The 15,969-nt window shown below is 48.3% G+C and overlaps 1 protein-coding gene across 1 annotated transcript; it reads right to left on the reverse strand.

Moving 5' to 3' along the window:
• Positions 1-619: 619 nt before the first annotated feature.
• On the reverse strand, positions 620-15,046 carry LOC120320318 (deoxyribodipyrimidine photo-lyase-like). The gene is made up of 10 exons (XM_039369939.1): positions 14,958-15,046; positions 13,281-13,606; positions 12,027-12,172; positions 10,200-10,382; positions 8,434-8,592; positions 6,946-7,144; positions 5,452-5,604; positions 4,368-4,489; positions 2,055-2,214; positions 620-863 (listed from the first exon to the last, which is right to left on the reverse strand). The coding sequence occupies exons 2-10, from the start codon at positions 13,582-13,584 to the stop codon at positions 709-711; spliced, it is 1,581 nt and encodes a 526-aa protein (XP_039225873.1). The 5' UTR covers positions 13,585-13,606; positions 14,958-15,046; the 3' UTR covers positions 620-708.
• Between the last annotated feature and the right edge of the window lie 923 nt (positions 15,047-15,969).

Below are 15,969 nucleotides of genomic sequence, written 5' to 3' on the forward strand. Positions count from 1 at the left end.
AACCATGGAAATGTCATCGGTAATAAAACTAATAATAATACTCAGGCTGCATCTCTGGTATATTGGTGGAGTGCTTCACACAATAAATTCACGAAAAATGCTTGATGGATTGGTCGCTGTACCGGTCCCTCCCAAATGATGTAGCCCTTGACTTACAACCGTTTGTAAACTGGCAGGAATAGCCAACCCTCCAGAAGACAGGCTTAAGATACAGGAGGATCTGGACAGGACTCGAACACTGGGCACTATCTAACAAAATGAAATTCAACGGTGAAAAAAGTAAGGCTCGACATTTAGGCAAGAAAACCCAAATGCACAGGTATAGTACTCTAGGTGGTGCCTTGCTCAATAGTAGCAACTGTGAGAGGGATCTCAGTCCTAATGGACATTCACTTAAATGTGAGCCAGCCGTGTGCTGCAGCTGCCAAAAAAGGCCAACACAGTGCTGGGCTGCATTAACAGAGGGAGAGAATCAAGATCAGGTGAAGTGTTAATACCACTTTACAAAGCCTTGGTAAGGCCACACTTGGAATCCTGCATCCAGTTTTGGTCACCACGATATAAAAAAGATATTGAGACTTTGGGTGGTTTCTAGCCTGCAGATCAAGCTTACTTTTCCTCCGCAACAGTGAGTGTCTTTATTGCTCTTGTCCTTTACAAGGAGAGAAGCAGGTGTCCGCCAGCGTGGAGGGTGGCCTTTCACCAAGGCTACTGGGTGAAGCGTTGAGGACTATATTTGCGCTCAAACTGGGCAACATCAAACTTCCTCTTGCAACCGGCATAATTCATGTAGCGGATTTTGCCAAAGACGGCCCGTTCAGCCCATCCTTGGTCGTGGATCCCACAGATTGACCACATGCAGCCTAGCAGAGAGAGAGAGAGAGAACGAGATATATCATCATATATATCATATATATATAGTATGATCAATATAGTATATAATAGTATAATATATAATATAGCATAATATATAATATAATATAGCATAGTATATAATATTAATGTAGTATGATCAATAGTAAAATATCTAATATAGTATAGCATAATATATAATACGTAATGTAATATAATATATATAGTATAATCATAGTATATAATAGTATATATAACAGCATAATATAATATAGTATGATCAATAGTAAAATATATCTAATCTAATCTAATCTAAATACAGTATGATCGATATAGTATATAATAGTATAGTATATAATATAGCATAATATAATATATAATTAATATAGTATGATCAATAGTAAAATATGTAATATCTAATCTAACCTAATATATAGTATGATCACTATAGTATATTAGTATAATATATAACAGCATAATATAATATATAATTATAGTATGATCAATATTAAAATATATATAATGTAATGTAATGTAATATAATATAATATAATAATATATAGAAAGATGTATCTTACTTTAAGTCAGTGGTTCTCAACCTTTCTAATGCCGCGACCCCATAATACAGTTCCCCATGTTGTGGTGACCCCCAACCACTTATACATCACCGGGTGCCAGGGGCGTGGCCAAAGAAAAGGGGGAAAAAATGGCGGACAGCCTTGTTTGGCGACCCCCATGAAATGGTCGTTTGACCCCAAATGGGGTCCCGACCCACAGGTTGAGAACCGCTGCTTTAAGTGATACATTCTATTGACATGGATGCACTCACAATGTAATCTAAAATATCTAATCTAATCTAATCTAGAAAGATCTATCCGAGTTTAAGTAACACACACTGTTGGCGGATGGATGCACACACCCTCTGTGCCCTAACTACCGTCGATTTCCAAGAGATACCCAGATCTCAACTCCCGGTCCGATTCCTCGCTCAGAGGTTGTGCGATCCGTCGCCACGATGCTCAGGAAAAGAGGCCTTCCAAGTAAAACCCAAAACTTATGAAACTCCACCTATTACGCATGTCATTTGGCTGTACAGGGGGTCCTCGCTTAACGACTGTCCTGTTTAGCAGGGGCAGAGAGAAACCCAAAGGCTGACGGTCCTTTACCTCCTTTGGTGACCTCCCAGCCTCTCCATCACTCACCTACGTATCCGTTGGGGTCTCGGCCGTCCAATTCGTAGCGGTCATTCAGGTAGATGCTGAACTGCAGGGCCTCTTCTGGTGACCTGGTCCACTCCAAGATCTTCTTGGCCCAGTACATCCGCAGGAAGCCGTGCATCTTCCCCTCGTGAACCATCTGGAGCTGAGATGGAAGGTGGGGAAGAACCGGTGAGCCTCACATTTCCTTGGAGAAAACTAAGAGTCACGCGGGAACCAATGTAAAACCATGGCATCCTTGAGGTGGAGGGACCACTTCAAGGTCTTTTAAGCTAACTCTCTACCAGGGCAGGAACTTTCAGATTCTTCCAGATAAATGGCCACCCATCTTTGTTTGAAAAGCCCAGTGATAGGCCCTATAACCCCATCAGGGTTTAAATTATTCTCCAACGCACTTGAGGGCAGGACAAAAAGCAACGGATGGAAACTAATCAAGGAGAGGAGCAACCTAGAACTAACCTAAGAGAACAATAAACCAGTGGAACAGCTTGCCACTAGAAGTTGTGAATGCTCCAACACTGGAAGTTTTTAAGAGACTGGGAGAATGGGGAAAATGCAACGCAGGCTACAGAGATAAAGAAGACAGACCACGAGAATCAAGGACGATTCACCAGGTGTCTGACCTGACTCAGAGACATTTTCTCATAACAATATATTTATACCTAAACTGGGCAATGTGACCTGTTCAAGGATGGGAGGGGGGATTCTATATTTTGACTATAGGGGTTTGGCTTGAGCTGGTTTTGCTTTCATACGTGCCAAAATGATGTACTCAATAAAGTTTTACATTAAGAGATCGGAATGTCTCAAAGGTGTTTGCTTGATTGGGTTCGTCAGTCGGAACTTTGACAGCATACCCAGTTCCTTTCACGTTCTTCACAGAATTTAGCCTCCAAGCCCTTCAGTTACTCTTCTCTGTGGTCTTTTTAATTCCCCAGCAAGAAGGAAGCTGTACACTTATCGAGCACCTTAATATTTAAGTTCAACAATGCTCCATCCACAGCATTCCCTTCGTCTATTGATCTAGTCACTTGGTCAAAAAAAGCAGCCACTCTTGTTTGCCACAACTTATTTTTAACAAACTACTAGAAGGACTGGGGGGGGGGGAATGATAGCAGTGTTCCAGTATTTGAGGGGCTGCCACAAAGAGGAGGGGGTTTGACTTATTCTCCAAAGCACATGAAGGCAGGACAAGAAGCAACGGATGGAAACTAATCCAGGAGAGAAGCAACCTGGAACTAAAGAGAAACTTCCTAACAGGGAGGACAATTAACCAGTGGAACAGCTTGCCACCAGAAGTTGTGGGTGCTCCATCACTGGAGGTTTTTCAGAAGAGACTGGACAGTCACTTGTCTGAAATGATATAGGGTCTGCTGCTTGAGTAGGGGGCGGGACTAGATGACCTCCAAGGTCCCTTCCAGCTCCATTCTGATTCTAAAACACTACTCCTAATCAGCTTCTTTTCCTCACGATTGCAATTCCAACCTGGCTGATTTCTTTTCCAGAATCTTCCTTGAGGTTGATGTCCATCTGATTTGTTTAGGGCTGAATTGTCCCAAAGGGATCTCCAGAGAAGCCGGCCATCACATCAACGTCTCAGTGTTGTCCCCCCTACAACTCACTTTGTAAGCTTGCTCTACAGATGTTCTCCTATCGCCTTCTAAAAACATCTAAGCTACGAGCTGCCAACCCGTATCAGATCAAAGATGGGCATAAATTAATTAGATATGCCCCCAAAACAGTCCTCTGGCTGCTTAGTCCTTCTGAACGATCCAGAGCTTGTTCAGGTAGTCCCTCAATTTGCAACCGTTTGCTTAGCGACCTTTCAAACGGACACTAAACGCCACCGAAAAAGTGACCGACGACCGTTTTTTTCACACTTAGAAACAATCGCAGCGTCCCTGCGGTCACGTGATCAAAATTTGGACACAACGGGCACGTATTGATGACGCTTGCCGTGCGCCCGGGTCACGTGATCACCTTTTGCGGACCTTCTGACCATTCAAAGTCAACGGGGAAGCCAGTTTTGCTTTACGGCCGAGTTCCTCACTTAACAACTGCAGTGATTCACTTAGTAACCGTGGCAAGGGAGTGCATCATATGGGGCAAAGCTCGCTTGACAACTGTCTCGCTTAGCAACGGAAATTTTGGGCTCAGTTGTGCTCGTAAATCGAAGACCACCTGTATTACAATAAAGAGATCCAGCAGAAAGTAGGGCTTCCAAGTGTGCAGGAGAAGGAACGCCACAGAGCCCGAGTAAAAGGCTCCCAACCATGTTTCCTCTGGTCTTCCGGTTACCTGAGCAGCGTTCCACAGGAGGTCGTGGGTCTTCCCCTCTTCTAGCTGCTCCAGGGTGTACAGGTAGGGCCTCTTGTCCTTGGCATGGAGCTTCAGTGTGGTCTTGGCCCAATCATAAGCACCTTTGAAAGATTATACACCTGTCAGGATGTTGGAGAGCAACCGTCCCAGTTGGAAGGAGGGATCAAACAAGGAATTAGCCTGGACTCATTACATAAACACAAGAGGACAAGCTCTCTCTCTCTCTCTCTCTCTCTCTTTCCTCTCTCTTTCTCTCTTCCTCTCCTCTCTCTCTCTCTCTCTCTTTCTCTTTCCTCTCTCTCTCTCTTTCTCTCTTTCCTCTCCCTCTCCCTCTCTTTCTTCTCTCTCTCTTTCTCTCTTTCCTCTCCCTCTCCCTCTTTCCTCTCCCTCTCTCTTTCTCTTTCCTCTCCCTCTCCCTTTCTTTCTCTCTCTTTCTCTTTCCTCTCTATCTCTCTCTCTCTTTCCTCTCCCTCTTTCTCTCTTACTCTTTCTCTTTCCTCTCCCTCCCTTTCTTTCTCTCCCTCTTTCTCTTTCTCTCTCCCTTTCTTTTCTCTCCCTTTCTTTCTTCCCCTTTCTCTCTCCCTTTCTCTCTTTCCTCTCCCTCCCTCTCCCTTTCTCTCTTTCTCCCTCTCTTTCTCTTTCCTCTTCCTCTCTCTTTTTCTTTCTTTCTTTCTTTCTTTCTTTCTTTCTTTCTTTCTTTCTTTCTTTCTTTCTTTCTTTCTTTCTGTCTCTTTCTTTCTCTCTATTTCTCTCTCTCACACACATACACACACAGACACACCCCCCCCAAATGCTTTTGAACTTCCTCTAGCCTTTCCCACACGAAGTCTGCCCGTCGGGGAAGATTCCTGTATTACAAGCAAAGAAGAATAAAGTAGCCAGTTTGAACTCTACACACGGGGGTCGGGTTATTCACACCTGACACCCCAGTGGCTGCACTCCCACAAACAGCACGACAGCTTTAAGGACACAACAGAGGTCTTCCCCCAGTCTGTTTCTGCTTCGGTTAGGTCTTTGGGGCTACCCGTGTTGCGTAGATCCAGAAGACAGAGGGCTGTGTTACCTTCAATCTTGTCGTAGTTTGGGTTGTAAAAGCAGAAGTTGTCCGCCAGCTCCCGACGCACCAGGGCCTCTTCAATGAAACCTTCCACCGACTCTTTGTACTTGGCGCGATGTTTGCGGACCTCCAAAATGGCTCGTTGCACGGCAACTTGACCTACGAGGGACATATCAGAGATCAGCCATCTACCAACTAGGGCAGGGGTAGGCCATCTTGGCTCTTTCATGACTTCTGGACTTCAACTCCCAGAATTCCTGAGCCAGCATGAGGGAACTATGGCTCTTTCATGACTTCTGGACTTCAACTCCCAGAATTCCTGAGCCAGCATGAGGGAACTATGGCTCCTTCATGACTGGTGGACTTCAAATCCCAGAATTCCTCAGCCAGTGTGGGGGAACTATGGCCCCTTCTTGGCTCATGGACGTCAACTCCCAGAATTCCTCAGCCAGCATGGGGAAACTATGGCCCCTTCATGACTTGTAGACTTCAACTCCCAGAATTCCTGAGCCAGCATGAGGGAACTATGGCTCCTTCATGACTCGTGGACTTCAACTCCCAGAATTCCTGAGCCAGCATGGCTCAGATTGGAAACCTCTCCCTTTCCCCTCAGCGTGGCTGGCTCAGGAATTCTGGGAGTTGAAGTCCATGAGTCATAAAAGAGCCAAGTTTGAAGACCCTGGACTAGGGTTACCAGCCTCCGGGCTTTTATTTATTCTTAAATTCGTAAGCGCAAGGACCAGTCGTAAGTCATGATCGTTGTCAATAATTGTCATTGCAATCTCAGTCACTAACTAAGTGGTCGTAAATCAAGGACTACCCCATTCCTACAGTGTGCTCAACCACGCTGCCCAACCCATTTTCGCTGGCTGGTGAATTCTCGGAATCGCCATCTAAAGTACATTTATAGAACATCAGATTGGGGAAGCCTTCCAGTTCTGGGTTCAAATTCTCTCCCCTCCGCCTAGCCTCCCAACCGATGCACCCGCCGGGCTTCCCAAAGGCTCCAATTCCTCTCTCCGTATACAGGCAGTCCTCCACTTACGACCACAATTGCGGCCGAAATTTCTGTGAGACATTTGTTAAGTGAGTTTTGCCCCCTTTTATGACCTTTCTTGCCCACGTTGTTAAGCGAATCACTGCAATTGACAAGTTAGTAACCCGGTTGTGAAACGAATCAGGTTTCCCCCTTGACTTGGTTTGTCAGGAGGTCGCAAAAGGGGATCACAGGATCCCCAGGACGCTGCAACCATCATAAATAGGAGTCCGTGGCCAAGCGTCTGATCCTGAGGATGCTGTGAAAAACGGTGATTAGCCACAATTTTCAGGGCTGTTGTAACTTGGAAGGGTCCCTAAACGAACCGTCGTAAGCCGAGGACTGCCTGTACCACTTCAGACAAGCGTCACTTCTCCAAAACCTCCAGTGACGGAGCTAAGGCACAACTTCCGGTGGCAAGTAGTTCCACTGGTGAATTGTTCTAACTACACCTGCCCACTTACCAAAGTGGAACCAGGGCGAAAGGTTGCTCAGGGCCGGCCGGTTGGGATTGTTCCGGTCGGAGGCGAAGAACTTCAGCCTGTCTTTTATAAACCCTTCGAGGACCTTCAACCCGGAGGCGGATCCCGGCCTGGCCCACTCCACCTCCTTGACGGAGCGATCCACCTGCAGGCTGGCGTAGCAGGCCTCCCAGTTGATGGGCTGCGGGATTTCAGGCAGAGGAAAGATGCCGGTTGGCAGCAAGGAAAGAGATCGTGGAAAGCAGGACATTTGGGCGGCCTCTGGCGCTCCTGTTGGGCTCTAAAGGCCAGGTCCACACGGGAAAGTTCAATTAAAGGGATTTATTGCTAAAAGCCTCTGCGCGGGAATCTTCTCAACCAAGGGTTGGTGCCTGCTTGGTGTGTTAGATAAGGGTCAATGGAACTCAAAAGAGGTGGGACTTAATTTACTTGTGACTATGTAGGGATTCTACGCTGATTCCTCTTTTGACTCCATCCCCAGATTGTGCCGCTCCTTCTCCTTCACATCTCCTTCCTCTCCTTCCCCATCTTTTCCTGCCCCTCTCCTTCCTTCCTTCCTTCCTTCCTTCCTTCCTTCCTTCCCTTCCTCTCCTCTCTCCCTCTCCTTCCTTCCTCCCTCCCTCCCTCCCTTTCTTCCTCTCTCCCTACCTCCCTCCCTTCCTTCCTCTCTCTATCCCTCCCTCTCCTTCCTTCCTTCCTCCCTCTCCTTCCTTCCTCCCTTCCTCCCTCCCTCTCTTCTTCTCCTTCCTTTCTTTGTTCCTCCCTCCCTCCCTCTTCTTTCTTTTTCTTTCTTTCTTTCTTTTTCTTCCTTCCTTCCTTCTTCCTCCCTCCCTCCTTCTCCTTCCTTCCTCCCTCCCTCCCTCTCTTCTTCTCCTTCCTTTCTTCCTTTCTTTGTTCCTCCCTCCCTCCCTCTCCTTTCTCTCTCTCTCTCTCTTTCTTTCTTTCTTTCTTTCTTTCTTTCTTTCTTTCTTTCTTTTTCTTCCTTCCTTCTTCCCTCCCTTCCTCCCTCCCTCCTTCTCCTTCCTTCCTTCCTCCCTCCCTCCCTCTCTCCCTCCCTTCCAAAATAATAAACAAACAAACAGATTAACAAGAAAACAAATAACAAATAAACTCCAAGGGCAGACTCAATGGGCCACTTTGGGCCTTTGTCTACCATCAATTTCCCATGTTTCTAGGTTTGTAGGAATCTCACCCGGACGAGATCTCAATTGCTAGAAATCATGACTAGCTTATCGGGGGGGGGGGGCAAGCGGAGGACGATGGGAGTTGTAGTGTCACTCCACTGGAGGGTTATCTTAGAAGGCGACCTATCGTACGATGCAATGAAACTTTGGGGACTTGGAGAGGGGCGGACTTCAACTCCCAGAATTCCTCAGCCAGCTATGCTGGCTGAGGAATTCTGGGAGTTGAAGTCCGCCCCTCTCCAAGTCCCCCCAGGTTAGGATCCAGCCCCACAGCCACCCCCCTCACCTCTGCCTGAAGCTTAGCACGGAAAGGGTGCTTGACTAGAGGCGGAAATTCGGTCAGGAACTCAGCCAGTCGGTCCTGGATCTTCCGGCGAATCGTCCTCGCCCCGTATTCCTGCTTGTCCGAGGCAACCCAGCACGGGACAATATTGTGGGCGTCCACCTGGGGACGAAAAAAGCGAGAAGGGCGTTGACAATCAAAAGCCGAGGGCGTAAGAAAATTGTAGGAAAACCTTGGTTTCTTCTACAACAGTGGTTCTCAACCTGTGGGTCGGGACCCCATTTGGGGTCGAACGACCATTTCACGGGGGTCGCCAAACAACGCAGTCCGCCATTTCCCCCCCCTTTTCCTTAGCTGTGCTATTCCCTTTTATTCTATTGGCTTTTTGAAAGCCAATAGAATAGACTCTCTTGAATGGAGTCTAATTCTATTGGCTTTCAAAAGCCAATAGGAATTGTCCAGGCTGTCTCTGCCCTGCTGAGCCCGCCAAAAGTCCCATTCTGCAAACGGTGCTGCACCAGTTGAGTAGTCCTCGACTTACGACCGGTTGAGTAGTCCTCGACTTACGACCGTTGGGGGTCGCGGCATTAAAAAGGTTGAGAACCACTGTTTCTGACGTGAGTTGAAAATTAGAAGTGTCTTCTGCTTTTTTTTTTTTTTTTTTGCTAGATTTATGTTCTCCGCCAAACCCGGAATAGTCCAATTGGGCAGAAGGGATCCCGTTGGACCAACCTGCCATATTTTTAACCCACTTGACTGAATACCTCTGAGAGGTATATCGTTGAATAGAAAAGAGCTGGAAGGGACCTTGGAGGTCTTCTAGTCCACCCCCGGCTCAAGCAGGAGAACCTATACCGGGGTAGGCAATCTTGGCCCCTCATGACTTGCGGACTTCAACTCCCAGAATTCCTGAGCCAACATGGGGGAACTATGGCCCCTTCATGACTTCTGGACTTCAACTCCCAGAATTCCTGAGCCAGCATGGGGGAACTATGGTCCCTTCATGACTTCTGGACTTCAACTCCCAGAATTCCTGAGCCAGCATGGGGGAACTATGGCCTCTTCATGACTGGTGGACTTCAACTCCCAGAATTCCTGTGCCAGCCACGCTGAGGGGAAAGGGAGAGGTTTCCAAGCTGAGCTATGCTGGCTCAGGAATTCTGGGAGTTGAAGTCACGAGTCATGAAGGGGGCAAGGTTGCCTACCTTTGGCCTATACCACTGAATTGAATTGAATTATTGAATTGAATTGAATATTTTATTTGATCAAGTGTGATTATACAGACAAGGAATCTACGGTGCAGAGGTTTTCAGCATATCTGCAAAGCAACAAAATAATAATATGTCCTCCCCCCAGGTTAGGAAACTCTGCCCTAGAGATAATAATAATAATATTAATAGAAATTTTACACAAATAAATCAATAAATAAAAGAAGGCAAACGACCAGCTGTCTGCAAGGAGTATAAATCCTTCCATCCTCCACCATTCAGTCAGAACTGAGGAAGCTTCTTGGAGGAGAAGTGAAATGTCTTCAAGCAAAATCAGGGGGTTGGACTCGATGACCTCCAAGGTCCCTTCTAACATTATCATCATCATCACCATCATCATCATCATCATCATTATTACTATTATTAAAAGCCCCTGTGGGACAACCATGACCTGGAGGACTCTCCCTGGACTTTTAAATTTGGGGTCAGATTTGATTCAGACCCCCCCCCCAAAACTGGTCTCTCCTCTACCCCGTGGCGATTCCAGCCCCAACCTGGCACCTGAGCGAGGGGCACATCGCTTGGAAGCTGTTCCTGGACATCTCGAACCCACTGCAGGGGAACGCGGAGTGGGGAGAAATCCGTCACCACCCCGCCGATGCCGTGCTGGGTCACAAAGTGGGGCACCCTGTCTTTGGCGAAACCGGTCAGCAAGTGAAAAGGGATGTTGAGCATCCGGCACTCCTGAAAAATTGAGAAAAAAAAACAAACACACAGCAAAGTGTTGACCATCAACACAACACAACTTGGAGAGCTTCTGGTTGGGCAAGAGCAGGCAGAATGTAGAGGTAATGGCCGACTTATGACTGTTCGTTTGAGCGTCGTAATGGTTCAAAGTTACGACGGCCTTGTAAAAATACTCGCCCTTACGACCGACACCCCGTCCCTGTGGTCTCGTGATCTCAATTTCCAGCTATTCGTTTAGCGACCACGGCACTTAGGACTGGTTTTTCATATTTGTGACCATTGCAGCATCCCCGAGGTCACGTGACCAAAATTCAGAGGCTCGGAAACTGGCATGTACTGATGATGGTTGCAGTGTCCCGGGGTCATGTGACCTTCCCACCTGGCTACTGACAAGCAAGGTCAATGAGGGAAGCGAGATTCTCTTTATAACTAAGTGATTCGCTTAACGCAGGGGTCTTCAAACTTGGTCCTTTTATGACTCATGGACTTTAACTCCCAGAATTCCTCAGCCAGCACGGGGGAACTATGGCTCCCTCATGACTCGTGGACTTCAACTCCCAGAATTCCTCAGCCTGGATGGAGGAACTATGGCCCCTTCATGACTGGTGGACTTCAACTCCCAGAATTCCTCAGTCAGCATGGGGGAACTATGGCCCCCTCATGACTCGTGGACTTCAACTCCCAGAATTCCTCAGCCAGCATGGGGGAACTGTGGTCCCTTCATGACTCGTGGACTTCAACTCCCAGGATTCCTCAGCCAACATGGGGGAACTATGGCCTCCTCATGACTGGTGGACTTCAACTCCCAGAATTCCTGAGCCAGCATGAGGGAACTATGGCCCCTTTATGACTCGTGGACTTCAACTCCCACAATTCCTCAGCCAGCATGGGGGAACTATGGCCCCCTGGTGACTTGAGGACTTCAACTCCCAGAATTCCTCAGCCAGCATGGAGATGTTGCACTCAGTTGTGCTCATAAAGCAAGGATTGCTTGTATGGCAACCCTGGCTGGGAATTCTGGGAGTTGAAGTCCACCCATCTTTCATGTTGCCAAGATTAAGAAACACCAATTTTACAGGTAGTGCTCAACTTACAACTTTTCGTTTAGTAACCGTTCAAAGGGACAACCTGACGTATGGTCCTTTTTCACACGACCGTGGCAGCATCCCCATGGTCACATGTTTAAAATTCGGAGGCTTGGCAGCTGGCATGTACTTATGACAGTTGCAGTGTCCCAGGGTCATGTGATCCCCCTTTGAGACCTTCTAACTAGCAGAGTCAATGGGGGCAGCCCATGAACTGTCATAGTGATTCACTATGATATGTAGGGTTTCCTGCCTGAGCAGGGGGTTGGACTAGATGACCTCCAAGGTCCCTTCAAACTTTTTTATTATTATTATTAATAATAATAATATTAATATTATTATTATTTAACAACTGTGGCAAGCAAGTTCGTAAAATGGGGCAAAACTCATTCAACAAGTGTCTCACTTAGCAACAGAAACTTGGGTGCAGTCACGGTCATAAATCAAAAACTATGCCATTCTCTTGCTTTCTTGCTTTGAATCCACAGAGGGGGGGAGAGCAGCTAAGTCTCTCCCCCTCCCCATGCCCGCAATGCCCCCCCCACGGCGCCAATACCTCAGCGACTTCCTCCAGGCCTCTGAGCAAAAATCCAAAATGGCGGATGGTGGCATCCAGGAACTTGGGCACCAGGCAGAAGCAGACGTGCAGCGGAAGACGCTGTTTTAAGGCCAGGCGCTGGGCGTAAAGGAAGGCCCAATTATCTGCAAGAAAGGGGCACAAGTGAGAACCGTCACAGTTGCGAGACGCCAGCAAAAGAGTAGACATGTCTGCCGGAAAGGGTTAAAAAAAAGTCAAAATGGCCACCGCCCTTGTGCGAGGAAAGCATTCTTGTGTGCGTGTCTCAGCTCCAAGAGCACGCATCAAGACAAGAATATGGATGGCACAGTCTCAGCAGATCAGGCCCGGTTAGTCCTTGGATGGGAGACCACCAGGAAATCTCCGGTTGTAGGTTCAGTTAGAAAGCGGAGACAAGATTAACCAGTGGAACGACCTGCCTCCAGAAGCAGTGAATGCTCCAACACTGGAAGTTTTTAAGAAGAGACTGGACAGCCATTTGTCTGAAATGGTATCGGGTTTCCTGCCTGAGCAGGAGGTTGGACTAGATGACCTCCAAAGTCCCTTCCAACATCATTATTATTATTATTATTATTATTATTATTATTATTATGGATCATCGCATAGTCAGCCAGATGTTCAGACTGGATTTGGCATTTTCTCTACCTATCACAGTCAGCCATTATCACAGTCAGCCAGATGTTCAGACTGGATTTGGCATTTTCTCTACCTATCGAGTCCTTACCCAGGTCCTGGGATAGGCAGATGTGGATGTTTGATGGTATTACAGATATCGTCGCAGGATGGAAGCAGTTCCTAGTAAGGCTGCCTTTTGTACTATTATTATTATTATTATTATTATTATTATTATTATTATTATTACATTGCCTAAGAGTGGAGCAAATGTAATTCTATGAACTTAGTTTTAACTTTGTCTCTGTCTGGGCTAAGCTCAGCAACTTTAAGACGGGTGGACTTCAACTCCCAGAATACCCTAGCCAGCGCTGCAGGATGGGGGATTCTGGGAGTTGAAGTCCCCCTGTCTTCAAGTTGCTAAGATGATAAACAGTGATACTGGGCATCAATTCAGCTGACATCTCTTGAGGGTTGAATCTCTTCTCCAAACCCCAACAAGGGAGTTTAATTGAGGAAAGGGGTTGAACCGGTTGTGCGAACCCAACCTCAACCTGCCCTGCAGTCAGGAGCAGGACCAATCACCCTGCAGTTTTTGCCAAGCGGGATCTGCAAGCTCACCTTGAACCCTCTGCTCGCGAGACATCCAGTACAAGATCCCCTGAGCCCCCTCCTTCAGGTCGGGAGCTGGAGAGATCAACCGGACCCGTTTCTTGTTGTACGGGAACTCTGCGACGGAAAGCCCTGCGCTCAGGCGGGTTTCCTTCACTGTCTTGGCCAAGCTCTGGGTGCGAGGATCTTCCTGGGATTTAAACTTCTTCGTTCCGGACAAGGCCTCCGTGTCAGCAGAGTCCGGTTTTCTGCCTTCTTCCAAGCTGTCGGGTGAGGACGTGACTGGCCCGAGCTTCCTTCTCTTCGGCGACATGGCCACAAGTTCAAGAACCGGTCTTTGCAAAAAAAAAAAAAAAAAAAGGATGAAATGTAAGCAGCTGGGGACCCCTTGATGGAGAGGCAACGGATGGAAATTAATCAAGGAGAGAAGCAACCTAGAACTAAGGAGAAACTTCCTGACAGTTAGAACAATTAACCAGTGGAACTCCTTGCCTCCAGAAGTAGTAAATGCTCCAACACTGGAAGTTTTTAAGAAGAGACTGGACAGCCATTTGTCTGAAATGGTGTAGGGTTTCCTGCCTGAGCAGGGGGTTGGACTAAATGACCTCCAAGGTCCCATCCAATTCTGTAATTCTGAGTTTTTGAGTTCTGAGACGCACAAAAAAAAACACGTGTCTAGATCAGACCAAAATCTATCTGAGTTTCCAACGGGATCCCTACGGGGAGCAAGGCCTAAAGCAGTGGTTCTCAACCTGTGGGTCGGGACCCCATTTGGGGTCAAACGACCATTTCACGGGGGTCGCCAAACAACGCAGTCCGCCATTTTCCCCCCCCTTTTCCTTAGCTGTGCTACTCCCTTTTATTCTATTGGCTTTTGAAAGCCAATAGAATAGACTCTCTTGAATAGAGTCTAATTCTATTGGCTTTCCAAAGTCAATAGGAATTGTCCAGGCTGTCTCTGCCCTGCTGAGCCCGCCAAAAGTCCCATTCCGCAAACGGTGCTGCACCAGTTGAGTAGTCCTCGACTTACGACCGGTTGAGTAGTCCTCAACCTACGACCGGTTGGGAGTCACGGCATTAAAAAGGTTGAGAACCACTGGCCTAAAGAGATCAGCAGGCTGTTTAAAGCCACCGTTCCTCCAGGCTGCCTCTCTGCATGGGTCTGCTAGCTAGCTAGACCATCATGCTGCTGCGGGGGATGATGGGTGTGGCAGCCACCATGTTGGGCAAGTCGAGCTCCGCTCCAGTGCAGCTGCAATTTGCAGCACCAACAGGGGCGGGCCTTCAAAAACCTCAGGAATTTGCCCTAGAGCAGCGTTTTTTTCAAAGTTGGCCATTTTAAGATGGGTAGACTACGACTCCCAGAATTCCTCAGCCAGCTATGCTGGCTGAGGAATTCTGGGAGTCGTAGTCCAGGAGTCTCAAAGTTGCCAACTTTCAGAAACGCTGCCTTCCAACCTCGATGATTGAAACCGCTATAAAGAAGGAAAAGAACTACACAGCCCATCGTCCCCTGACCGTGCAAAAAAACCCCAATCCCCGCCACTGCAGGGCGGGGAAGAGAGAGGTCCAGCTTCTGTCCTACAACAACCTTGCAAAGCAGGCCAAGGGTGGACTTCATTGGCACTCAGCGGACGAGGCAGCGAAGCGGAGCCCAGCAAGCGGGGAAAGCACCAGATCACTCACCCGGAGATCCACACTCGATCTTCAGCCAGCCAGCCAGTCGGTCGCTGGATCCGCTTATACAACACCAGCCGGCCCCTGGGCGGGGAAAGAGGCGGAGCCGCCCCGCCCCCGCCCCGCCCCGCCCCGCTGAGGGCGTTTTTTTGTGAATGAACTCTGGCGAGGATGGAACGTTGAGTCTTCGCTGCTCGCGTTCGAATCTCTGACGTCACTTGTTGCGCTCGGCCGGCACGTGGCGGGAGATGCTTTCGCCGCTTGATTTCGGTTAAGATCGCGCAGCGCGATCCGGTGATCCCTTTAGGCCCGGCCTTCCGTTCTAGCTAGGCTGCAGGGGCGGGAGACCACCAGGAAATCCCGAGGGCTGTGGCTGGAGCTGGAAGCCGACGATCCGTGTTGTTTTGCCAGACGGATTTTTTTAGAAATAGAGCTGGGAGGGACCTGGGAGGTCTTCTAGTCCAGCCCGCTGCTCAAGCAGGAGATCCTATTTAACATCTCAGACAAGCAACGGTCCAGTCTCTTCTTAAAAACCTCCAGCGATGGAGCACCCACAACTTCTGGTGGCAAGCCGTTCCACTGGTTAATTGTTCTCACTGTCAGGAAATTTCTCCTTAATTCCAGGTTGCTTCTCTCCTTGACCAGTTTCCAACCATTTCGGGGCAGGTCTTTGTAATCACCAGAAGTCTGAGCGAAACTTGAGCTCTCTCTCTCTCCCCCCCCCCCGTTCCTCCCTCCCTCCTCCTCCCTCTCCCTCTCTTCCTCCCTCCCTCCCTCCCTCTCGCTCTCTCCCTCTCCCTCCCACCCTCCCTCTCTCTTCCTCCCCCCTCTCTCTCCCTCTCCCTCTCTCTTCCTCCCTCCCTCCTCCTCCCTCTCTCTCCCTCTCTTCCTCCCTCCCTCCCTCTCTCTTCCTCCCTCCCTCCTCCTCCCTCTCTCTCTCCCTCTCTTCCTCCCCCCCTCTCTCTCCCTCTCCCTCTCTCTTCCTCCCTCCCTCCCTCCCTCTCTCTCCCTCTCCCTCCCT

The sequence above is a fragment of the Crotalus tigris genome, unplaced genomic scaffold, assembly GCF_016545835.1.
Source record: "Crotalus tigris isolate CLP2741 ecotype Arizona unplaced genomic scaffold, ASM1654583v1 scf7180000021321.634910, whole genome shotgun sequence".
In the NCBI taxonomy this organism is placed as follows: Eukaryota; Metazoa; Chordata; class Lepidosauria; order Squamata; family Viperidae; genus Crotalus; species Crotalus tigris.